The sequence below is a fragment of the Carex rostrata genome, chromosome 19, assembly GCF_964058835.1.
Source record: "Carex rostrata chromosome 19, lpCarRost1.2, whole genome shotgun sequence".
In the NCBI taxonomy this organism is placed as follows: Eukaryota; Viridiplantae; Streptophyta; class Magnoliopsida; order Poales; family Cyperaceae; genus Carex; species Carex rostrata.
The window spans coordinates 6,331,012-6,357,631 of record NC_135936.1 but is presented as its reverse complement, the minus strand read 5'-3'; the positions used below and the strand labels follow the sequence as shown (position 1 = coordinate 6,357,631).

Here is a 26,620-nt window from a genome sequence, read left to right as displayed (position 1 = left end):
AACATTTTATTTTATCTTTTTCATCTGTGAATTTTGCATGTCTGTAATTTTATAGTCTTTACATTTTATTTTTATAAGAAAAAAAATTAAAAAAAAATTAATCGGAAAATTTAATTTTGCCTTTTTATCACGTTTTTTGTCAAAATAATCGCTAATAACTAACACTAACTGCCAATAACTTCCTATAACTGCAATTTCCGAAAGTACAGTTTGAAAGTACATTTTTTTGTCATGTTGTGCAAGTTGCAATCTTTTTCTAACTATCATAGGACCATTTCAAATAGTTGTTGGATGTTTTGTGATTAACTGATATATTTTATGTGATATATTGTATAATTATACAACATGGAGAAGTATTTTTACAATATTCGTGCAAGTCAATTCTGTAGATAAATGGTGGACAAAAGTATGTGGACAATTAGACGCTTCCAATATTAAAGGGATCTCTGAATTATAAGTTGTAACTGGATTGGTGTCATTTAAAGAACGAGATATGTTAACTCAAAAGATGCTCTTTTGAGTTAATGCAGACGATACTAAGGGTGTTCATTGGGTCCGGTTTATTCGGTTTTGAACTGAACCGAATTAGTTCGGTTCAAACGGTTCGTTTTTTTTTTGTTTTTTCGGTTTAATGGTTTGGTTCGGTTTGCTTTTTAAAACTAAATTATAACTTCGGTTCAGTTCGGTTGGAAAAGTTTCAAAAACGAAATAACCGAACCGACCGAACTTTTATATAATATGAATTTGATCCGAACCGTCCCGGTTTATTTCTTAATCAATTGTTTTAAATACTTCGGTTTATTTCTAAATATCTTAGTTTATTTCTTAATACTCCGGTTTATTTCTTAATATAGTTCGGTTTATTATAAATCAATTATTTTAAATAAAATAATAATATATTTCAGTTTGAACCGAACAAACCTAAATAAAATTTTGATTCAGTTTGGTTCAGTTACAATACTAATTCAGTTCAGTTCGGTTCTATTTTTAAAACCGAATTATAATTTTAATTTGCCAAGTTCGGTTCGATTTCAACCAAACCGAACCATGAACAGCCATAGACGATACGGACTCCTGGTCCGATATGCTGAGTTTTTGGGCGGGACATGTTTTCCATGTTGCTTGATTGGTGTCCCTTGAGTTGTCCCATCGCCCGCCTTTATTTAAAAAAAAAGAAGAATTGCGAGAGACGACATGTGAATGTGACAGTCACGTCTCTTAATAATTATTGACGATTGCATGTACAAATGGAACAGAGAAGTCAAATTATATCGTTAACTCAACTACTATATTAAATTTAATAAGTATTATTTAAAATATTAAATAGATGTACGTAAGTAACACTAGAACCAGTCAAATAATTTTGGTGACTTCTATTTTCTTCTCCTGCTCTCAAGATAAACAACCCGAGAATTAATCAATCAGGTTCTCATGCTCTCAAGACAAATCAAACTGGAGAATTAATCAATCAACGGTATGAAACCCGTTAGGACCAACGAACTATGCTTCCTATGAAACACAGCACTACGCCTGCCATCACCTTCAACATTAAATAGATTCACTGTTTACTCTTCCAAGTTCCAACTACATCATTACCACAGGCCTTGTCGTCGTACTCGCTTCGTTATTCCAAGGCTCCAAGCAAGCTTCTCCACACAAAGGGCTTATGCCTATTTTTCCAAAAAAAAAAGCTTCTCCACACACATTTTTCTCAAAAAAAAAAAAAAAGCTTCTCCGCACAATAATCAATTCTATTCAATCCCCTTCGGCCTTCCCCTCTTCAGTTCCCATGTCGCCTTCCATCGACCCACGAAACGGATTCTCTCCAGCGACCTGCACATTCTACAGCCTTCGACCGGAGACTCCACTTCTGCCGGAGTCGTTCCCCATCTCCGCCGCCGAGTTCGCGCTCTCCCTTTTCCATTCGGCGCCACTCCCACGGCACCCTGCCTTGATAGACGCCTTCTCCTCCGCCTCCCTCTCATTCCCTTCCCTCCTCTCTCAATCCTCCTCCCTGGCCACGGCGCTCCGCTCCTCCCCATTCAATCTTTCCCCTGGTACAGTCGCCTTCATCCTCTCCCCATCTCGGCTTGAAATCTCAGTTCTCTACTTGGCGCTGATTTCAATAGGAGTGGTTGTCTCTCCCGCCAACCCGGCCTCTTCCTCGTCTGAAATTTCACATCAGCTCGCGCTCTCTAAATCCTCTATTGCCTTCTCTGTTTCTTCCGTGGCATCCAAGATCCCTTCCCAAATCCCAACTGTTATCCTTGATTCTCCATCTTTCACCTCACTTCTCTCCTCTAATCTCCCAAATTCACCATTGCCAACTATCAAGCAGTCTGACATTGCAGCTATACTGTACTCCTCTGGCACAACTGGCCGCGTCAAAGGCGTTGCTATGACCCACAGAAATTTAATTGCTTGTATTGCTGATACACATGCGCGCCGAATTAACATACTAGCTGAGGCAGCGACGGCTGGTGAGCCGCCTCCACCTCAGACAGTCGCACTCTTCACTATCCCTCTATTCCATGTCTTCGGTTTCTTCATGTTGTTTCGCTCGTTAGCCCTTGGGGAAACGACTGTATTGATGGAGAGGTTTGAATTCGGTGCCATGTTAAAAGCTATTGAGAAGCACAAAGTCACCTTCGTACCAGCTGCGCCACCGCTGATTGTGGGGCTCGCCAAGTCGCCTGATGTGTTGCGGTTTGATCTTTCATCCCTTGAGTCTATGGCTGTAGGTGGTGCACCACTTGGTCGCGAGCTAGCTGAGCAATTTGTTGCGAGGTTCCCTAATGTTGAGCTTATCCAGGTGAGGTGTTGATCCATATGAGAACTCATAGTAGAGGACCCGGGCTTCTCTGTCACAGATTTTCTTGCTTAGGTGGGAGCTGGGCTCTTGTTAATTAGTAATGCCTTGCCTCGAAATAAAAAGTAAAAAAAGTAAAGAAGGGAATCAGAACCTCTGCTTCAGAATTCTTGTCATGATTCTTGTTAAGATGGTGTTATAGCACTAAAACGAAGGCTTCATAATTTGTAAAAACTGTGGCCCAACTGTCAGTGACTCATAGGAGGAACTGTTGTTAGAAATTTGGAATGAAGAACAATACTCAGTGGTGATTCTAATGATGTGTATCTTGTATAAGACAAGGTGTACTTTTTGTAGAGGGCCATGTAATACAATTATGACTGGTACATGGAAAACAAAGACCAATTATAAATTGGCCATACCTGTGGAATGCATAACCAGTACTGCTAGTTTTTTTAGCTCTATTTTAGCATAAGTGTTTCTAGCGAGAGCTTGAGTGTTAGAGCCCGGCTAACTCCTAATTTAAATTTGAGTACGAAATATATTTCAATCAGAAAAAAAAAACTTACTCCCATCCAAGTAGGAAAATTTTGAAATAGCAAAGACAACTCAAGTGGATCCCACAAAGTTGTAAGAATCATGAAATAGAAAAATCATTTGGAAGATAAATGGTTCCACAAAGTTGTTGGAGCCCAGATGGTTGCGGATGTTTGCTACTGACTAAAACCAACATTCTTTGATGAGAATATAATAAAATCAACATTCTTTGATGAGAATATAATAATGACTACAACTAAGTCCAACCATATAATTTTTTCTACTTTTTGGTTACGTGCAATAAAAAAGAAAATTGTCTTGACTCTTTAGTTTTCTATGCATATTTAATATTTACCATATCAGGGTTACGGCTTAACAGAGTCATGTGGCAGTGCATCTGCCACAATCGGGCCCGAGGAGTCTAAGTTTTATGGGTCAGCAGGTCGGCTAGGTGCAAATCTTGAAGCGAAGATAGTGGACCCCACATCAGGAGAGGCACTGGGACCTTGTCAGAGAGGGGAGCTTTGGCTCAGAGGACCAGTTATCATGAAAGGTAAGTGCCATTGTCGATTATTTACTTCATTTTGCTAATTATGGTGTAATATTTTAATTGCATATGATGGTTTGATTCAATTATATTCAATTAAATATAGTCTAGGTGAAAGCGGCATGTGGTTGTGGATTATTTGTTCCATCATGACTGGCTATATGTGATCTTCGAAATGTTTTACTTTCCAATTGAAATCTATTACTGGTCAATCAGTTAATCTCAAGTGGCCTTTCCCTTAAAATGATATATTGGACCCAGCAATTTTGAGGTTAGTCCATATTGTCATGAGCCTTTTTTCCCCTCCAAAACCCAAAATTTGAATACGAGTTGTGTGGGTTTGTATGGTGTTAGATCCCTATCAAACTTCAAAACTTAAACCATATTGTGTAGTTTTGAGTAAAGTCCAATACATATTTATTAGACACCCATGATTTTGGTTTCTTGGCCTACTCTGCTTTCTTTGATCATAGTCATCTGCTGTACCACTACTAGATTGGGTATTTGACATCAGAATAAGATCTATTTTAGCCTTAAAACTGAATTAAACTCTAGTGGCATTCCCCATATATACATCTTTGTCTTTTGTAGTACCTTTATCAGATAAATAATTAGAAAATGTTTTATGTATAATAGGTTATGTGGGTGATGATGAGGCAACATCATCAACACTGGACAAAGAAGGCTGGTTAAAAACTGGAGACCTTTGCTACTTCAATGAAGATGGTTTTCTCTACATTGTTGATCGGTTAAAAGAATTGATAAAATACAAAGCTTACCAGGTAACAAAAATATGCCTGATATATTTCAACTATCTGAATATTATTAGCATTCAGAATCAGAATTTGCTATTCGTGTTAATTCATGTGTCATTGACTGTTTTTACCACTAGCAGGTCTGAATGGGTAGTGACTCGCCCAGATCTTGTGGGTTTTATTTCATTTTTTTTTTACTTCATCTATTCTTCTTTTCTGTGTTTGGTTCTGTTTTTTTATTTTTATTTTTTTGTTTCTATGTGACCGAGACAGTTCTCGCTTGGGCAAAATTTTCCAGCAAAAAATTTACTCATTAGCAGAGTATCTGGTGGAATCTGTTAGATAATTTTACCTGTTGGTTGTTAGATGTGTCAGATTAAATTGTCAATTAAGTGGCCTAGATAATGGGTATGAATGTTTCAGTTTTTAGTCTCTTAATGTCTCCAAAATAAAGTATTTAAACTCTTAGTGTCATCAAATGAACGTTTTGATTCTTTTGGTTTTCCACTATTAATACTTAATAGCACACTAAATCTAATCCGTTCATTTGGTATTTAATTGACATACCAGATTAAAGATAAACGAGTATAAATCAGTTCTATCCCTCGCCATTAGAAGTTACAAGTATTTTCATCTCAAAGTTTTGTTACATTAAGAGAAAAGGCCAAGGGATAGAAACAGTTTATATATCAAGTTGAAGTATCATGGTTGCATCTTTCGTATCAGGTATTTTTATGTTTGTGAAAATTATATTATTCAATATCCTAAAGATTATGTTCGACCTATGTTAATGCATAGAAATTTTCATCGGATACCAAAGCAGAAGGTGAACATATTAATTCGTCCAATTTATGAGGCACCATGGCAAAGTAAAACAAAATTTTATGTAGCCATAATTTGTCCATGGGAACATATTTGATGGTTGAATAGTGTAGAACATTTTGTTTGGTTCTGTCTATGAAGGAATATTAATAGTGGGCGCATGTGTTCAAGGCATAGGTAACTATTGGACTCATGTAAATTTATATGCATTAACATGATCAAACATAATCTTTTGGATATTGAACAATATAATTCTCACAAACATAAATATACCAAATGCAGTAGATGTAGCCATGATTCTTCAACTTGATGTACAAATGGCTTTCACATATTAAGGAACCAATGATGCACTCTCAACTCTTCAACTTGATGTACAATGGCCATAATTACAAGATGGTCGAATGATTCACTCTCAACTGTCAGAATACCAAACCCTTCACTTGAAGACAGATTAACCACTTTCACAGGTTAACATCTCAACAATAAAATCAATTCAGGTTCCTCCAGCAGAATTGGAGCTGATTCTTCATACCGTACCAGGAATTGCTGATGCTGCTGTCATCCCGTATGTTGTCATCTGAATTATTCACTATGTTTTATTTAACAACCGTTTATCAGCAGAGGGTTTTATTAATGTCATTGATGATTACAGAAGTTCTTACCTAGATCTGTAATAAACGGCAGGTATCCAGATGAGGAAGCTGGAGAAATACCAATGGCTTTTGTAGTTAGACAATCTGGCGCCAACCTCACTGAGAAGGACATCATGGATTTTGTGGCAAAGCAGGTAAGTTTTGATTCATAGGTTTTGGATCTCCTCACCCCAGCATGTAGCTCTACAGAGCTGAGTCTATTGTACTTTTCAGGCTGTCATGAGAAAAAGAAACTTCTTGTATAAGGGCAATATTTTTTTTTTTTGATGAAGGACAATACCAGTTTTTGGTCAAGGGCAGTGCTTTTTATACGGGCTACAATAGTAACATAATCATTTGGTTCTATTATACCTTCGTATATGCCAAAAATATATAATAATGTACATATTTTTATACAACAGGTTGCACCATATAAAAAGATTCGGCGAGTTGCATTTGTTAATGCAATACCAAAGTCACCAGCGGGAAAGATTCTGCGTAGAGAACTTGTAAACCAGGCTCAGTCGAGCCTCCCTTCTAAGCTTTGAAGTAAACAACGGTGAAAGATGATCCACAAGGAAATTCCAGTGTTCTTCAATTAATTGCCTCACAAAAAATTGCAAGAAGGTTCATTTTTTAAATTGGGATATTCGAGAGGTATGGCCTTCCAGCTGATGTCTCTTCCTTTACATTTGTGATTATTGTTGTATTCTTATGTTAATTTTTAAAGAATATTTTAAATTACAAAACTTTGACCGTTGCAATTTTCAAAAAGGAGCAAAAATTTAGTCCGTATCCAGCTTGTGATTGAGCAAATATGACTGTTGAGAAGGGAGGAAGCACAACTCGTCGAATAAAAAAAGGAAAAGAAAAAGGACCTCATCAATAGGAAATTTCCAACAGATTAATGAGAACTGGAATGTGAGACGGGAACAAAACCAATTTGACATAAGAAAAATTGAAGCGGCGGAGCGAGATTTTTAAGTTACTGGAGTTCAACATGAATATGAATTAACTATATAAATTTTTTTATACTGTGAATGTGAATTAATTTTATAGTATATATAACATTTTACTCTAAACTATATAAAAATATCACATATAAGTACAAATTTTATTAAAATAAATATGGATGAATTAACTCTCATACATTGAACATACACTCTGTTGGAATAAATTTTTCAAAACATTTCAGATAGTAAATAAATTAAACAAATAAAGTAAAATCAACTTGAAACAATGCTAGCTTGATCATGTACGAGACACAGTCTTTAAATGTATTTTTATCTCTATCGTGCAAGATTTGAAATTGCCATCAAAATGATTCGGGGATGTTATTCTTCAAGACACGATCATAGAAGTAATGAACGATAACTCCACAATATCTAGCATAGATCAGATGAATCGAATCAATTCGTGATAGAATTGAAAGTGGAGAATCAATCGAAATTGATTTATTTTACGTGAAATGAATCAAAAGGTAAAGAAGTTCAGTCTGAGGGGTTTTACCAATAAGGGCTAAATTTATTTTGTTTGTATTCTGATTCTCCGATACAAAGAGAGAGAGAGAGAGAGAGAGAGAGAGAGTTATATCGAATTAGCATAATTAATGTGCTACCAAAGCTCATATCAAAAGTCTTATCGAACCGGCTGAGGCCAAAACGGCCAAAACTCCCTGAGATAGTGTCGGCTAAGCAGACTGCTTTTGTCAAAAATAGGCATATTGCCGAGACCTTCACTTCTACGAGGGAGTTGTTACATGAGATTGCGAACTCCAAAGCAGAAGCTTTCTTCTTAAAGCTGGATTTCTCAAAGGCTTTTGACTCAATTCATTGGGCATTCCTATGAGAACTCGGGGCTTTCCGGATAGGTGGATTAAATGGATCTCAACAATCCTTTCAACATCAGAATCTCGGGTGGTTGTCAACGGAGAAATGTCAGAATTTTTCCGACATAAGAGAGGGCTCCGCCAAGGAGACCCTCTATCTCCAATGCTATTCATAGTGGCAGTAGATGTGTTACGTACAACAAATGGTGCAAGCAGTTAACACCAAAATACCTAGATCTATTGCAATGCGGATCCCGGAACCCATTCTAGCACTACAATATGCCGATGATACGGCAATAATTGACAAGTCCTGATGGAAAGAGGCAGCCATAACACTCAAAATATTGCTTAGGCTATTTTCTAAGATCTCAGGACTGCATATTAACTATGGAAAGAGCTGCTATGTTCCTTTCAATATTTCGGATCAAATCCTGATGAAGTTGCAAGCTGTGCTTGGATGCCCCCAAACGCTTCTGCCGGTAACCTATCTAGGGATGCCTCTTACCATCAAGAGGCCCACCAGAGAGTTGTTTTTACCTCTAATTGACAAGTTGGAAGGGAGGCTGCAGAGTTAGAAGAGGAAATTTGTCTCTAGAGGGGGTAGGCTACAACTAGTGAAATCGGTTTTATCGGCTATCCCAATATATTTCATGTGTTGCTTCCTACTGCCAAAATGGGTTGTGGCAAGAATGGATCAGATCCGTAGACACTTCTTGTGGGGAAAAAATGATGAACAGAAAGTGGGGATCTCACTGATTAACTGGACAGTGGTGTGCTCACCAAAGGAAAACGGTGGTATGGGTGTAACAGACCTTAACATCCAAAATATTTCGTTAATGTTGAGATGGCGGTGGCAGCCATATGCGACCCCTGATGCACTGTGGTCTACCACGGTAATGAAGTTGAGAAGGACAGGACACTACATAAATGGGCCAAGGTTTTGGGCAGTGCAGGGTTCGTTTTTCTGGAACCAGTTGAATAAATTAAAAAATTTATTTCACTGGTCCACCGAATGGACAATTGGCTCAGGGGCTCGGATATCATTCTGGCAGGATGCATGGAATGGCAGACCATTACAATTACAACTTGTTGGCAGACCGCCACAACCGTACCTGTCTTTAAGGGATGCTGTACCGTTAATTGAATCATTGGCTCCAGATTTAAGGGAAACGGTAAGGAATTTATGTCTCTGATGAAAGTGGCCGAGTAGGCTGGAAATGGGAACCAGGTGGAGTGTACACAGCTAGTTCAATATACAAAGTCATGATAGCAGGGGGTCTGACAAGGGATGAACATGCGGGATTATGGAAAGCTAAAGTTCCACCAACGGTGAAGATTTTTGCATTTTTAATGCTAAAAAATCGCATTCTCACGCATGAGGTCATGTTGAGAAGAAATATGACTTGCTCTCTTCCTTGTGTTCTTTGTGGCAACTGTCCGATTGAGTCGGCTATGCACATTTTCTACTTATGCCCATTTGCAGTCCATGTGTGGTTCCTTCTAAGTGAAAGGATAGGCTTCAGCATAAGAATTCTAGGGCTGGACTTGGAAACTACGTGGATCCAAACGCTGAGCTCACTCAGGCGTCGAGGGGGAATCTGGAAGGAAAAGGGAGCCCCATTACTACTCTGTACACTCTGGATGATTTGGAAAACTAGGAACGCAAGAATTTTTTCTGATGAAAGGGTGCCACCGAAGATGCTATCGGATCAGATTTGGCAAGAGTGCCAGCTGTGGGTAAAGCATTGCTGATGGCTCTAATTGAAGGGATGTGATGGCTGTATGGCTGTGATGTGGTACTATAGAATTTTTATTCAAGTTTTATTTTTCAAGTAGTGCAGCATGATGAATAATTCATTGATGTAATAGATGATAGCATAGGTGTGACAGGCTGCCCTAGGAGAATGTTGTAATTGATGTAACAGACGTTATTCCATTTGATAAATACAAACACTTGACAGCCGCTGTCAAGATTTTCAAAAAGAGAGAGTTACATAATCATGAAAGGTTAGCAATTCTCAATAATAAATGTTTCATTTTCAAACCAAAAGGAGAGAGTTTTAAGAGAATTAAATAAAAAAATTATCGGACAGAAAGAGGTCTGCTACCAGTTGGCAGTTTGGCACCTCTTTAATAAATGAGGATTCCTATGCTATGGTGGTCACTCCCTATTCCATACAAAATTAGAATTTTCATGTGGTTGCTTGCCAAAAATAGAATTCTCACTAAAGTTAACCTCCAATCCAAAGGTTGGCAGGGCACTACACAATGTCATTTTTGTTCAGGGGTAGAAGATGTAAATCATCTTTTCTTATTATGCCCTTTTGTCCAAAAAATATGGTTTTGGATGGGTCATAGTTCCTCCTTTTATAAAGATTGGACCTCTATTCAGGATATCATCAACTTTGCTTGTAGATTGAGCAAAGCACATCAAACAGCCTTTTTAATCATGTTTAGTGCGTTTTGTTGGACAGTATGGAAAATTAGAAATGATCGTTGCTTTAATACTGTTACACATCATACTTTCCGTACTGTCATTCTACTGATTATTTCTTTACTTCATTACTGGACAGGGATACTCAAGAAACAGACAAGGGAGCTTATCCCGTATTGGCTGCCATATGATGTTGATGCCATACCACTGCAGGTGTGGGGACCAAAGGATTTGCAAATCGTTCTATATCAAGGACAGGAACAGGAGCTGATGGTGACACTAGATCCGATGGAAGAAGATGAAGCCCCCACTGTTTAAGTGACTTTAAGTTGACTGATTAGTAACCTTAACTAGCTAGGAACAAGATTTTGATTTTTTACTATAGCTTTTCTTTTTGAACTTCTGCGTATTTTGTGCTGTACCAGACATTTGTTCTCTTTTTGTTTCAGTAATATGAAATGGGCTAAGAAAGCCTTTTATCAAAAAAATAAATAAATGAGGATTTAAGCAAATATATTGAATTGAAAATTTTGAGTTTCCAAACTAAAGTTTCAACACATCCGCCTTGATCAGATGGGTCTTGAAGAAGTGTTTTCGCTAAGCCCAAAGTTCAATAAATCTTTTTTTTTAAAAGGATTGGTAGTGACTGCTAAGAGAAGTTCTATAAATTTTCGTTCGATGAAAAACATCTGAGCAAGTCATAAAACACACATCAGAAGTTCAACACTCTGCTATTCTTCATCTTTTGGAAAAAAAAAAAAAAAAAAAATTCAAAGCTCCACTTTTTTTTTTTTTTTACATATAATATAAACTGGCAACTTCTGCCATGATTCGCCCCCCCCCCCCCCCCCCCCCCCCCCCCGAAATAAAAAGCTCAACCTTTTTTCGGAAATGCATCTATTAAATTACTCATAGAGGCAGGACTTGAAAATGCAAATTATCTGCGATGAACCTTCATATATCTTCCGTCTCTGAATGAGGTACTTAATGAATTAGAATTCAATCACATGCTGTTGAAATTTGCAAACGCCCCGCATTCCTCTTTCGGGTCCATATCCCTCTAACTTAAAATTTGAGTACATATCCGAGTCTCAGAATCTAACACTAATTCGGTTCGATTGAAATACATGGAATCATTTTAATATTTGTGTCACTATAGAACTAAATTCAAAATTTGATTTACCGTGATATGAATTCCTGTTATTTAGGGCTTCTTTGGTAACAATTTTGAGTACGAACCCTGATCCAATATAAATATTAAAAGAGCCAGTGTATACAACCTCGGATCTCGAACAACAGATGCGAATTGGACGGTCCCGATTCAAAACCCAAAAATTGAGTTACTTTAGAGGATCTGGATCCGATCTCATTGGCCAGGATTATGATCGGAGGTCGGTATCTAAACAAAAAAAATCCTGTTAACTCAGAGATCTGAATTAGATTTTGAACCGGGCATGTTTTACCTGTAACTCGGAATTTTTTTTATAAACCATAAATAATTAAATGAATTTTACTGAACCAGCATGATTGTTTTTTTTTTTTGAAAAACCATAAGTACCGAACGGACTGTTCGGTCTCACAATTCCCTTTTTCCCAGACCGAACGGACCGTTCGGTCTCAACTTCTTCTTTTTTACCCTTTTTTCACCCTTTTTCACAGATCAAACAAAGCCCCAGACCGAACCAACCATCCGGTCTCCTTTTTTTTTCCCCAAGACCGGACCATTCATCCGGTCTCATTTTTTTTGAACCCCCTTATGCATTGCATTATAATCATGGATTTAAAGTCCAAACGACCGATCCGAACCATTAGATGTTTAATCCATATTGAAATGTGCTTGGAGACCAAGTTTTACATTTTTTGGAATTTTTTTACTATTTATTAAGCATTTTTGAAAATGCCTGTTTTGCTGTGAACAGTAAAAAACAGTAAAATTTTCTGAACCATCAGATCAGCGACTTTCAAAATTGCTTAATAAATAGTAAATAAATTCCAAAAAATGTAAAATTTGGTCCCCAAGCACATATTAATATGAAGAACAAGATGAACGGTTCGGATTGGTCATTTGGACTTTAAATCCATGATTTATAGTGCAATGCATAAGAGGGTTCATGCATTGCAATGCACCATAGCCCATCTCTCTCTCTCTCTCTATATATATATATATATATATATATATATATATATATAATATATACATATATATGTATATAAATAATATTAAAATGCTAACGCTTGTCAATATCTACACAATATTTGCAGCAGTAGCTAGCGTTGATACAAACATCCTAATTATTACTGTTTCCATCATGTTTGCAATTTGTTTGTTTCCTGATATGTAATAATTAAAGTAAAGATAAAGTAAACTTTTTAATTTTTCTAAAGAAATAATTATTACTAGTTTGACTGAACAAGTGTTATTATTGGCTGGAGAATTTTAATTGGAGACCGAATTAGGAATTCAGTCTCCATGTAATTTTTTTTTAATATAAAGGTTCTTCACCTTGCATTTCCCGATTTTTTTATTAATATCCAAAAAATAAATAAAATTTAAAAAAAAATCCAAATCCCGAACGAATTTTAAAAACTACCCAAACCGGTTATCCAATAACCAGATTTGGGACAAATTTCCGGTTAATGGTTTCCCGGACTCAAAACAGTATATCCGGTTAACCATTAACCGGAAAGTTATATTTTTATTTTTTTTTAAAATAACATATCCGGTTAATGGTTAACCGGACTTGTATTTTTTTTTAAGTTGTGTTTTTTTTTTAAACAAATTTTTTTTTATTTTTTTATTTTTGTATTGAAGTATTAGAAATGTTGAATATATTTCTTTAAAAATAGATGGAATACAATATAATTTGATTTATTATAAAGACTGCAACAAATAACCCGGATCAATATTTTGCAGGCCGGATTTTTCACGGCTCTAAGAAAAATTAATATATTGCTTTATGTGTTATTGGAAAAAAAAAATGCTTAGATTCTGAGTTATTGATCCCGGTTCAAAAGTCACTTCTATGTAATCCAGAAAATATTGTGATTCTTCTAGGACATTTAATTTATGAAAAGTTGTATTTAGTTACTTCTATGTAATCCAGTAGTCCCGAATTTTTTATTAATATCCAAATTTAATTTTAAATTTCAAAAACTAACCGCCTTAGCGTTGCAATTCGAAAAATACCCTTTCCGGGAAAAATTATAACGGAAACAGAGGTTATTTCCGGGAAAAAATTTTCCGGAACCATGCTATTTCCGGGAAAAATTTTTACGGAACCAGCCTGTTTCCGTGAAAAATTTTTACGGAAGGAGGCCTCACTACAAATGCATTGGTCCCGCTGGTCCTCCCATCCCCAATTCCCCATCACAACCCAGCTCTCCTCCGTATTTCAAGGTAATTTTTTTTTATTTAATTTATTTAATTTATTTAATTTATTTAATTTATTTAATTTATAACGGAAACAGAGGTTATTTCCGGAAACAAACGTTTTCCGAATAAAATATTTCCGGATTTCACCTGTTTCCGGAAAAATTTTTTACGGAAATGGGGCCTGTTTCCGTTATAATTTTTCCCGGAAAGGGTATTTTTCGAATTGCATTGCTAAGGCGGTTAGTTTTTGAAATTTAAAATTAAATTTGGATATTAATAAAAAATTCGGCCAGTAGTCAGTAATAATTTTTTGCCAGCCCTAAGAAAGCAACGGAATGAAATGCAAATGATGGTTATTATTTTTGTCCTTTTATTTAGTTAAATTATTTAGCTTTATTCTCATTACAAAATATGAGATTTTCATTGTTGAAGAAGATTAATGAACAACGTTTATTATTATATATTCTTTATAATTTTTTTCGCATGCATTACTCTATTTATGTCTTGCAAAAAATATTGTTCAAATTAAAAAATAAAAATGTACTCAATAATTTAGTTAGATCGTGTACAAAAAAATGAACCAATTTAAAATTTTTATAGGTTATCCATCATAAAATTACACTTTATTGTTAACAAACTTTATATTATTTAATTCGAGGCTAAAAGATTTTCAATCAGTCGTCAACTGTTTAAGAAATAAAACATTTATTTATAGTTCTACGTTTTAAATTTAATAAATATTTTCAAATATCAAATAAATATACGTAAATAACACTAGAACCAATCAAATAATTTTAGTGACTTTTCTATTTTCTTCTCCTGCTTCCAAGACAAATCAACCGGAGAATTAATCACCTACTACGGGCTTCCCTTAAAAAAAAATGGAAACAAAACCAGGAGAATTAATCCCGAAATTTTTATTAATATTAAAAATTTAACAATCTACAACCATTTTCAGAATAATTCCTAATCTGTCCAATTCGGAGAATAATTCTCTAGATTCATGTTTTCTTTATGGAAATTATTTTTGGATCCAGGGGCGCTTCAGTTAACGCGGATTTGGAGAATTATTCTTTTAATTTATTTTTTTAGTTAAATAGAAAATGTTATGAAATATTAAAAATATTGTTATATTTTTTTAATTCAATTATTCTCTTAATTTATTTTTATGTATTGAAATATTAAAAATATTGTTATATTTCTTTGGACATAGATGAAAACTATATAATTGAATTTATTAGGAAGACTGTGGCAAATAATCCAGATCAATATTTTTCAGATTGATTTTTTGCAGTTGTAAAAAAAATTAAAATATTTTGGATCTGAGTTATCAATCTTAGATCAAAAGTCACTTCCGAGTAAATAAGAAAATATTGTGATCCTTCTGTTTTCGAAAAAAACCAATATGATATGACATATTGTCAGTCGAATGATTTAAGATCAATTTTAAATAAAAAAAACTAAATAAATATAGTATCTTAGAATTTGAATATACTAGAAGAAACATAATATTTTCTTTATTTACTCACAAGTGTCTTTTGGACCGATATCAATAACTTAGATCTAAAATATTTTAATTTTTTTCCAGTAACACCCAAAAAAATATTTTAATATTTTTTACAACCGCAAAAAAATCAGTTTGAAAGATATTGATCTTGGTTATTTGTCGCAATCTTTCTAATAAATTCAATTATATAGTATTCCATCTATTTTCAAAAATCTATAAAAATATTTCTAATATTTCAATACAAAAAATAAATAAATCATAGCATTTTCTATTTAACTAAAAAACCAACTCCAGAACTCCAAAACTATAGAATAATTCTTCGAAAAGAGATCTTTTGATATGGAGAATTATTTTCCAGGAAAAAAAATGCTGAATTCGGAAAATATTTTTTGAATTGGACAGATTCGAAAATTTTCCGAAAATAGATGCAGATTGTCAAATTTTATAATTTTTTGGATATTATAAAAATTTCATGAATTAATAAATCAGTCTTCTCTGCTCTCAGGACAAATCAAACCGGAGAATTAATCCATCAACGGTACGAAACCCGTCTGGATCCACGAACTATGCTTCCTTTAAAACAGAGCACCACGCCTCCCATCACCTTCCAACGTTCCGCTTTTAAATCATTGGCTCATTGTAGAGGTTGAATAATACCCTTAACGGGTATACCCGCCCGTACCCGCCCGTACCCGCCAGCTAGGGTACCCGTGCCCGAGCCCGGGTATGGATCGGGTACTCGGGTACGCGGGTACGGGCAAAAACCGGACCGGACCCGTTATTTTAGACCAATACCCGAGTTTACCCTACCCGAGTTAACCCGTACCCGACTAAACCCGTACCCGAGTACCCATACCCGTATACCCGAGTACTGTTCATCACAGTTCAAAATTCAAAAAATTTGATTTTTCCCCCCAAAAAAATCAGAAAAAACCAGAAAAAACCAGAAAAAACCAGAAAAAAAAAAGCAAAAAAAAAAAAAAAAAAAAAAATACCCGTACCCGCCCTACCCGTACCCGTACCCGCCTTACCCGTCAAGAGTACACGGGTAAGGGTATAGGACGGGTAGGGTATGGGTTTTGAAAATTATACCAGCCATACCCGTACCCGAATACCCTTGTACCCGAGTATACCCGTACCCGAGACGTACCCGTACCCGAGACGGGTATACCCGGGGTACCCGTACCCGCCCGAGTTGCAAACCACTAGCTCATTGCCACGAGCTAGTAGCCTACTAGCCTGTAGCCTTCCTACTGATTTAAAAAAAAAAAAAAAAAAGCTAGTAGCTTGCCTCGTCGTGTACGAATTCGTATCCTCTCCATTAGCTCAAAAAGGAATCTTTTGAGTTAATAAATATTGATTATACCATATGATTTGAGATTCTTGCAGACTAAATTCAAACTAATATTAAAGAGATCCCTATATTATATAAGCAGGACCGGATTGACTCCATTTAAAATTAAAAGATTGAGATTCCTTTTTGAGTTCACGCAGAGGATACGCATTCTGTAGTGTACTCGGTTCATCCTTCTCAACACATTATTCAATTCAAATCAACCCACCTCCTCTCCAGTCTCCACCGAGGCACCGACCCCCGCTCCCATGTCTCCGCCTTCCATCGACCCCCGAAGCGGATTCTCTCCAACGACACGCGCATTCTACAGCCTTCGACCCGAGACGCCACTTCCGCCGGAGTCGTTCCCCATCTCCGTCGCCGAGTTCGCGCTCTCCCTCTTCCAGTCAGCGCCACTCCCACGGCACCCCGCCTGGATAGACGCCTTCTCCTCCGCCTCCCTCTCATTCCCTTCCCTCCTCTCTCAGTCGTCCTCCCTGGCCACGGCGCTCCGCTCCTCCCCATTCAATCTCTCCCCTGGTACAGTCGCCTTCATCCTCTCCCCATCTCGGCTTGAAATCTCAGTTCTCTACTTGGCGCTGATTTCAATAGGGGTGATTGTCTCTCCCGCCAACCCGGCCTCTTCCTTGTCTGAAATTTCACATCTGCTCGCGCTCTCTAAATCCTCTATTGCCTTCTCTGTTTCTTCTGTGGCATACAAGATCCCTTCCCAAATCCCAACTGTTATCCTTGATTCTCCATCTTTCACCTCTCTTCTCTCCTCTAATCTCCCAAATTCACCATTGCCAACTATCAAGCAGTCTGACACTGCAGCTATACTGTACTCCTCTGGCACAACTGGCCGCGTCAAAGGTGTTGCTATGACCCACAGAAATTTAATTGCTTGTGTTGCTAATACACATGCGCGCCGAATTAACATACTAGCTGAGGCAGTGGCGGCTGGTGAGCCGCCTCCACCTCAGACAGTCGCACTCTTCACTATCCCTCTGTTCCATGTCTTCGGCTTCTTCATGCTGTTTCGCTCAGTAGCCCTTGGGGAAACCACTGTATTGATGGAGAGGTTTGAATTCGGTGCTATGTTGAACGCTATTGAGAAGCACAAAGTCACCTTTGTACCAGCTGCGCCACCACTGATTGTGGGGCTTGTCAAGTCGCCTGATGTGTTGCGGTTTGATCTTTCATCCCTTGAGTCTATGGCTGTAGGTGGTGCACCACTTGGTCGCGAGCTAGCTGAGCAATTTGTTGCGAGGTTCCCTGATGTTGAGCTTGTGCAGGTGAGGTAGTGATCCATATGAGAAGTCATAGTAGAAGAGTCGGGCTTCTCTGAAACAGATTTTCTTGCTTAGGTGGGAGCTGGGCTCTTGTTAATTAGTAATACCTTGCCTCAAAATAAAAAAGTAAAAAAAGTAAAAAGGGAATCAGAACCTCTGCTTCAGAATTCTTGTCATGATTCTTGTTAAGATGGTGTTATAGCACTAAAACGAAGGCTTCATAATTGGTAAAAACTGTGGCCCAACTGTCAGTGACTCATAGGAGGAACTATTGTCAGAAAATTTGAAATGAAGAACAATACTCGGTGGTGATTCTAATAATGTGTATCTTGTATAAGACAAGGTGTACTTGTTGTACAGGGCCATGTAATACAATTATGACCGGTGCATGGAAAATGAAGACCAATTATAAATTGGCCTTACCTGTGGAATACATAACTAGTACTGCTAGTTTTTTTAGCTCTATTTTAGCATTAGTTTTTCTAGCGAGAGCTTGAGTGTTAGAGCCCGGCTAATTTCTAATTTAAATTTGAGTACAAAATATATTTCAATTAGAAAAAAAAAAAAAAAAACTTCCATCCAAATAGGAAAATTTGTAAATAGCAAAGACAACTCAAGTGGATCCCACCAAGTTGTAAGAATCATGAAATAGAAAAATCATTTGGAAGATAAATGGTTCCACAAAGTTATTGGAGCCCAGATTTTTGCAGATGTTTGCTACTGACTAAAACTAACTTTCTTTAATGAGAATATAATAACGACTACAACAAGTCCAACCATATAATTTTTTTTCTACTTTTTAGTTACTTGCAATAAAAAAAAAAATTGTCTTGGTCTTTAGTTTTCTATGCATATTTAATATTTACCATATCAGGGTTACGGCTTAACAGAGTCATGTGGCGGTGTATCTGCCACAGTCGGGCCCGAGGAGTCTAAGTTTTATGGGTCAGCAGGTCGGCTAGGTGCAAATCTTGAAGCGAAGATAGTGGACCCCACATCAGGAGAGGCACTGGGACCCTGTCAGAGAGGGGAGCTTTGGCTCAGAGGACCAGTTATCATGAAAGGTATGTGACATTGTCAGTTATCATGAAAGGTATGTGACATTGTCGATTATTTACTTCATTTTGCTAATTATGGTGTATTTTGTTAATTGCATATGATGGTTTGATTCAATTATATTCAATTAAATATAGTCTAGGTGAAAGCGGCATATGGTTGTGGATTATTTGTTCCATCATGACTGGCTATATGTGATCTTGGAAATGTTTTACTTTCCAATTGAAATCTATTACTAGTCAATAAGTTAATCTCAAGGGGCCTTTCCCTTAAAAAATGATATATTGGACCCAGCAATTTTGAGGTTAGTCCAATATTGTCACGAGCCTTTTTTCCCCTCCAAAACCCAAACCTTGAATACAAATTGTGTGGGTTTGTATGGTGTTAGATCCCTATCAAACTTCAAAACTTAATAACAGATGTTATTATTGTAGCCCAACCATATTGTGTAGTTTTGAGTAAAGGCCCACACATTTATTAGCCGCCCATGATTTTGGTTTCTAGGCCTAATCTGCTTTCTTTGATCATAGTCATCTGCTGTACCACTACTAGATTGGGTATTTGACATCAGAATAAGATCTATTTTAGCCTTAAAACTGAATTAAACTCTAGTGGCATTCCCCATATATACATCTTTGTCCTTTGTAGTACCTTTATCAGATAGATAATTAGAAAATGTTTTATGAATAATAGGTTATGTGGGTGATGATGAGGCAACATCATCAACACTGGACAAAGAAGGCTGGTTAAAAACTGGAGACCTTTGCTACTTCAATGAAGATGGTTTTCTCTACATTGTTGATCGGCTAAAAGAATTGATAAAATACAAAGCTTACCAGGTAACAAAACTATGCCTGTTATATTTCAACTATCTGAATATTATAAGCATTCAGAAATAGAATTTGCTATTCGTGTTAATTCATGTGTCACTGACTGTTTTTACCACTAGCAGGCCTTAATGGATAGTGAATCGCCCAGATCTTGTGGGTTTTATTTATTTATTTTTTTACTTCATCTATTCTTCTTTTCTTTGTTTGGTTCTGTTTTTTATTTTTATTTTTTTGTTTCTATGTGACCTAGACAGTTCTCGCTTGGGCAAAATTTTCCCGCACAAATTTACTCATTAGCAGAGTATGTGGTGGAATCTGTTTGATAATTTTACCTGTTGGTTGTTAGATGTGTCAGATTAAATTCTCAATTAAGTGGCCTAGATAATGGATATGAATTTTTTAGAGTTAGTCTCTTAACGTCTCCAAATTAAAGTATTTAAACTCTTAGTGTCATCAAATGAAACGTTTCAATTCTTTTGGTTTTCCACTATTAATAGCACCCTAAAATCTAATCCGTTCATTTGGTATTTAATTGACATACCAGATTAAAGATAAACGAGTATAAATCGGTTCTATTCCTGCCCATTAGAAGTTATACACAAATATTTTCATCTCAAACTTTTGTTACATTAAGAAAAAAGGCCAAGGGATAGAAACAGTTTGTACATCAAGTTGAAGTATCATGGTTGCATCTTCCGCATCAAGCATTTTTATGTTTGTGAGAATTATATTGTTCAATATCCTAAAGATTATGTTCGATCTATGTTAATGCATAGAAATTTTCATGGGGTACCAGAGCAAAAGGCGAACATATTAATTTGTCCAATTTGTGAGGTACCATAGCAAAGTAAAACAAAATTTTATGTAGCCATAATTTGTCCATGAGAACATATTTGATGGTTGAATAGTGTAGAACATTTTGTTTGGTGCTGTCTATGAAGAAATATTAATAGTAGGTGCATCTGTTCAAGGCATAGGTAACCATTGGACTCATGTAAATTTCTATGTATTAACATAGATCAAACATAATCTTTAGGATATTGAGCAATATAATTTTCACAAACATAAAAATACCGAATGCGGTAGATGTAGCCATGATACTTCAACTTGATGTACAAACGGTTTCTCTCCCTTGGCTCTTTTTCTTAATGTTACAAGATGGACAAATGATTCACTCTCAACTGTCAGAATACCAAACCCTTCAGTTGAAGACAGATTAACCACTTTCACAGCTTAACATCTCAACAATAAAATCAATTCAGGTTCCTCCAGCGGAATTGGAGCTGGTTCTTCATACCGTACCAGGAATTGCTGATGCTGCTGTCATCCCGTATGTTGTCATCTGAATTATTCACTATGTTTTATTTAACAACCGTTTATCAGCAGAGGATTTTATTAATGTCATTGATGATTACAGTTGTTCTTACCTAGATCTGTAATAAACGGCAGGTATCCAGATGAGGAAGCTGGAGAAATACCAATGGCTTTTGTAGTTAGACAATCTGGCGCCAACCTCACTGAGAAGGACATCATGGATTTTGTGGCAAAGCAGGTAAGTTTTGATTCATAGGTTTTGGATCTCCTCACCCCAGCATGTAGCTCTACAGAGCTGAGTCTATTGTACTTTTCAGGCTGTCATGAGAAAAAGAAACTTCTTGTTTAAGGGCAATTTTTTTTTTTTTGATGAAGGACAATACCAGTTTTTGGTCAAGGGCAGTGCTTTTTATGCGGGCTACAATAGTAACATAATCATTTGGTTCTATTGTACCTTCGTATATGCCAAAAATCTATAACAATGTACATATTTTTGTACAACAGGTTGCACCATATAAGAAGATTCGGCGAGTTGCATTTGTTAATGCAATTCCAAAGTCACCAGCGGGGAAGATTCTGCGTAGAGAACTTGTAAACCAGGCTCAGTCGAGCCTCCCTTCTAAGCTTTGAAGTTACAACGGTGAAAGATGATCCACAAGGAAATTCCTGTGTTCCTCAATTAATTGCCTCACAATAAATTGCTTTATTTTTAAATTGGGATATTCGAGAGGTATGGTCTTCCAGCTGAATTATGATGCCATCTGATGTCTCTTTCTTTTCATTTGTAATTATTGTTGTATTCATATGTTATTCTTAAAAAGAATATTTTAAATTACAAAACTTTGATCGTTGCAATTTAAAAAAAAGAAGCAAAAATTTAGTCCGTATCAAGCTTGTTATTATGGAGAAAATATGACAGTTGAGAAGGGAGGAAACCCAATTCGTCGGAAAAAAAAAAAAAAAAAAAGGGACCTCATCAAAAGGACCGAGATTTTTTTTTTTACCCAACAAAAAAAATATTTTATTAAAAATAACCACAGTTCGGCCAAATTTTTAAAAATACCCCGACCGCGGATTTTTTTCCGTGACCCAGAATTTTTATTCTGGACTGCAGAAAAAATTCGCGCCCCGGAATTTTTTTTTTTTTTTAGAGTTTTTTTGTTCCGGGGTGCGGATTTTTTCCGTGGTCCGGAATTTTTTTTTTTTTTTTAGAGTTTGGAGAAAGAAAATATTCATAGTTTAGTTTTTTTTTTATAATATATGTATAAGTATATATAATATATGTATAAGTATATGTAATATATTTATATATGTATAATATATGTATATGTAATATATTTATATATGTATCTATAATATAATATATGCATAATATAATTACATATAATTAAGGTTTTTGTATAATTATACGAAAACCTAAATTACTCTACATGCAAACTAAAAAATTCCACAATTAATAATTACACTACAAAAACTTGAATTATACTAAATAAAATATCGATCGTTGTACGTCTACCGTCGAACAAAAACTTAAACTGAGTTTTTGAGACACTAAACGACGTTTGTTTGAAATTCTGATGCTTCCGATGCGACGATGCTTAGTGTATCACCTGGGCAAAATCGGATCCGTCTCGTTCTCCCTTTTCCGAAAAGTGCTCATACGCGCAAATACGACTTTCCTAGTCAAAGTTATGGATGTTTAAAGTTTTTTCTTGCGGTAGAACTTTGAAAATTCATAACTAATTGTAGAAAAATCCAAATAAATTGAAATTTTTATCAATTTTTGAATGCTCTATATGCTGGTGTAATCACTTTTACAGTTTGGTCCCTGTATCAGTCTAGACTTGCTAATTTATCAATAGTAAGTCAAATTTGATATATATATATATATATATATATATATATAGAGTACGACTAACGCGCTTCCTCTAGCATATGGGCCGAAATGCTTCCGGTGGAAAGTTGAAATTTTAAAATCCAAAAAGTCGATCTGAACCGTTCATCTTCTTCTCCATATTAATATCTGCTTGGAGACCAAATTTTACATTTTTCTGAAATTTTTTACTATTTATTAAGCCATTTTGAAAATCGCTGATCCAACGGTAGCTTCTGATTTTTACTGTTTGATAAGCCACCGTTGGATCAGCAATTTTCAAAGTGGCTTAATAAATAGTAAAAAAATTCAGAAAAATGTAAAATTTGGTCTCCAAGCAGATATTAATATGGAGAAGAAGATGAACGGTTCAGATCGACTTTTTGGATTTTGAAATTTCAACTTTCCACCGGAAGCATTTCGGCCCATATGCTAGAGGAAGCGCGTTAGCCATACTCTATATATATATATATATATAGAGTTAGGCTGGGGTGCTATGGATAGCATAGTGACCTCTATGCTACGGCTCAATATTCGAGTTTTCAAAATTCAAAAGGTCGATCCGAACCGTTCATCTTATTCTCCATATTAATATCTGCTTGGAGACCAAATTTTATAATTTTCTGAATTTTTTTACTATTTATTAAGCCACTTTGAAAATCGCTAATCCAACGGTTTTACTGTTTTGTGCAGCCACCGTTGGATCAACAATTTTGTAAAATACTTAATAAATAGTAAAAAAATTCAGAAAAATGTAAAATTTGGTCTCCAAGCAGATATTAATATGGAGAATAAGATGAACGGTTCGGATTGACCGTTTGGATTTTAAAAACTCGAATATTGAGCCGTAGCATAGAGGCCACTATGCTATCCATAGCACCCCAGCCTAACTCTCTCTCTCTCTCTCTATATATATATATATATAGGGTCTGTCTAAATTGCTGCTGGCAGCATTTCAGCAGAGGTGCTGCCGGGGCTATATTTAGCCGTGTGATGTCCAAACAACAAATCCAAACCGTTAGATGTTTAATCTATATTATAATCTACTCGGAGACCAAATTTTACATTTTTTGGAATTTTTTTACTATATATTAAGCTTGTTTGAAAACCGTTGATTTCAATGCTGCAGAAATTTACTGAAATCAGCGGTTTTCAAACCAGCTTAATATATAGTAAAAAAATTCCAAAAAATGTAAAATTTGGTCTCCGAGTAGATTATAATATAGATTAAACATCTAACGGTTTGGATTTGTTGTTTGGACATCACAAAATAAAATAAAAAAAGCGGCAGCACTGCCGGCAGCAAATTAGCCACAGCCTATATATATATTTTCAAAGTTATCAAAGCCCAAACAGTCGATCCAAACCGTTCAACTTGTTGGATATGTTAAAATGTGCTTGCAGATCAAATTTTACATTTTTTGGAATTTGTTTACTATTTATTAAGTATTTAACAAAATCGCTATATTCAGACTGTTGAATTTTTGTACCCATCTTAATAAATAGTAAAAAAATTCAGAAAAATGTAAAATTTGATCTGCAAGCACATTTTAACATATCCAACAAGTTGAACAGTTTGGATTGACTGTTTGAATTTTATAAACATAGGGTGTAACCGGTGTCACCAAAAAAATGGTGTAATCCGATCCCTCCTCATCATATATACATATATAAATATATTACATGAGGAGGGATCAAGTTACAACACTTGAAAGTTACAACAAAGTTACAACATCATTTTTTTTCATTTTCAAAGTCCAAATCGTCGATCCAAACCGTTAGATATTCAATCTATATTAAAATGTGATTACAGACCAAATTTTACATTTTTTGAAATTTTTTTGCTATTTATTAAGATGGGTACAAAATTGCTGTTTTTAATGGTGCAGAATTTTAATAAAAACAGCGATTTTGTACCCATCTTAATAAATAGCAAAAAAATTTCAAAAAATGTAAAATTTGGTCTGCAAGCACATTTTAATATAGATTGAATATCTAACGGTTTGGATCGACGATTTGGACTTTGAAAATGAAAAAAAATGATGTTGTAACTTTGTTGTAACTTTCAAGTGTTGTAACTTGATCCCTCCTCATATTACATATACATATACATATATTATGCATATATTATAAAAAAATGAGTTTATAAAAAAAAAAAACCAAACCATGGATATTTTCTTTCTCTAAACTCTAAAAAAAAAAATTCCGGGCCACTGAAAAAATCCTCGCCCTGAAATAAAAAACTCTAAAAAAAATAAAAATTCCGCTGCCCGGAATAAAAATTCCGGGTCGCGGAAATAATCCGCGGTCTGGGTATTTTTAAAAATTCGGCCGAACCGTAGTTATTTTTAATAAAATATTTTTTTTGTTAGGTAAAAATAAAAATCTCGGTCAAAAGGAAATTTCCAACAGATTAATGAGAACTGGAATATGAGACGGGAACAAAATAAATTTAACATAAGAAAAATTGAAGCGGCGGAGCCAGATTTTTAAGCTATTGGAGTTGAACATGAATATGAACTAATTATAGAAATTTTTTATGCTAATGTGAATCAATTTTATAGTATATGTAACAGTTTACGAATTAATTATATAAATTTTTTATGCTGTGAATGTGAATCAATTTTATAGTATATGTTACATTTTACGCTAAACTATATAAAAATATCACATTTAAGTACAATTTTTGTTAAAGTAAATATTGATCAATTAACTCTCATACATTGATCCAATATTCTGATGGAATAAAATTTCAAAGCATTTCAGATAGTAAATAAACTAAACAAATAGAATAAAATTAAGTTGAAACAATTAATGTTAATTGGATCGTGTACGAGACATGTCTTTAAGTACATTCTGTCTCTATCGTGGAAGTAACGGATAGAGGCATGATCATGTAAGTAACGGATAATAACTCTATAATATCCAGCATAGATCAGATTAATCGAATCAATTGGTGATAGAATTGAAAGCGGAGAATCAATCGAAATTGATTTATCTTACGTGAAATAAATCAAGAGGAAAAGAAGTTCAGTCTGAGGGGTTTTACCAATAAGGGTTAAAATTATATTGTTTGCATTCTGATTCTCCGATACAAAAAACAGAGGAGAGAGAGAGTGTGTTATATAATCATGGAAGGTTAGCAATTCTCGATAACAAATGTTTCATTTTCAAACAAAACAGAGAGAGTTCTAAGAGAATTTTTTTTTTTTTTTTTTTTGAGAAATTGGCAGAGACTGCCAAATTTTATTAATAATGAAAATATTTACAGTCCATACCCCTCACTTGGGTATGCTATACATTAAATAATTCTCCTCACGAACAGTACTTTGCATGGTACTGTTCACGTGCATCTAAGACTAAAATCTATCCATATCTTTTCCAAGCACTACCCACACTCATTATCCTATCAACCAATAGGTTAGGTGGCAATTCAGAGTTTCTGAATACTCTTTCGTTCCTCTGCTTCCAAATGTGCCAAAGGGCGCACGAGAACCACAGACACCAATCCTTGACTGTCCGGTTACCTCTACTCTCTCTAGACGTTGACCGCACCTCTTCAATGCTAGTGCCAGTGACCTGGGGGTGTATCTGCAGCCTGGTGGATAGAAGGAGCCATACCTGGGAAGCATACGGGCATAGGAAGAGTAAGTGGAGGGCAGTTTCTGTTTGGTCATC

At 35.5% G+C, this 26,620-nt stretch overlaps 2 protein-coding genes and 1 long non-coding RNA gene across 5 annotated transcripts; 2 read left to right on the top strand and 1 right to left on the bottom strand.

Annotated features, from left to right (window-relative positions):
* The first annotated feature begins 1,705 nt into the window (after positions 1-1,705).
* On the top strand, positions 1,706-21,909 carry LOC144571381 (4-coumarate--CoA ligase-like 5). Of its 2 annotated transcripts, XR_013517501.1 has the most exons (7): positions 1,706-2,812; positions 3,710-3,899; positions 4,530-4,675; positions 5,968-6,035; positions 6,155-6,257; positions 6,525-6,759; positions 21,800-21,909. XR_013517501.1 is itself a non-coding variant. In XM_078320654.1 (6 exons), the coding sequence occupies exons 1-6, from the start codon at positions 1,790-1,792 to the stop codon at positions 6,648-6,650; spliced, it is 1,656 nt and encodes a 551-aa protein (XP_078176780.1). In that variant the 5' UTR covers positions 1,707-1,789; the 3' UTR covers positions 6,651-6,851. The 2 variants fall into 2 exon arrangements, 1 of the variants encoding a protein (XP_078176780.1); XM_078320654.1 differs by lacking the exon at positions 21,800-21,909 and having other exon boundaries at positions 1,707-2,812; positions 6,525-6,851.
* Positions 3,288-3,715, bottom strand: LOC144571384 (uncharacterized). Its single transcript, XR_013517502.1, has 2 exons — positions 3,604-3,715; positions 3,288-3,573 (listed from the first exon to the last, which is right to left on the bottom strand). It is a non-coding gene; the product is annotated as an uncharacterized LOC144571384 (long non-coding RNA).
* On the top strand, positions 16,788-21,909 carry LOC144571382 (4-coumarate--CoA ligase-like 5). Of its 2 annotated transcripts, none has more exons than XM_078320657.1 (6): positions 16,788-17,872; positions 18,744-18,933; positions 19,619-19,764; positions 21,018-21,085; positions 21,205-21,307; positions 21,574-21,909. In XM_078320657.1, the coding sequence occupies exons 1-6, from the start codon at positions 16,847-16,849 to the stop codon at positions 21,697-21,699; spliced, it is 1,659 nt and encodes a 552-aa protein (XP_078176783.1). In that variant the 5' UTR covers positions 16,788-16,846; the 3' UTR covers positions 21,700-21,909. The 2 variants fall into 2 exon arrangements, with proteins under 2 accessions (XP_078176783.1, XP_078176782.1); XM_078320656.1 differs by having other exon boundaries at positions 16,809-17,872; positions 20,988-21,085; positions 21,574-21,784.
* Positions 21,910-26,620: the final 4,711 nt, after the last annotated feature.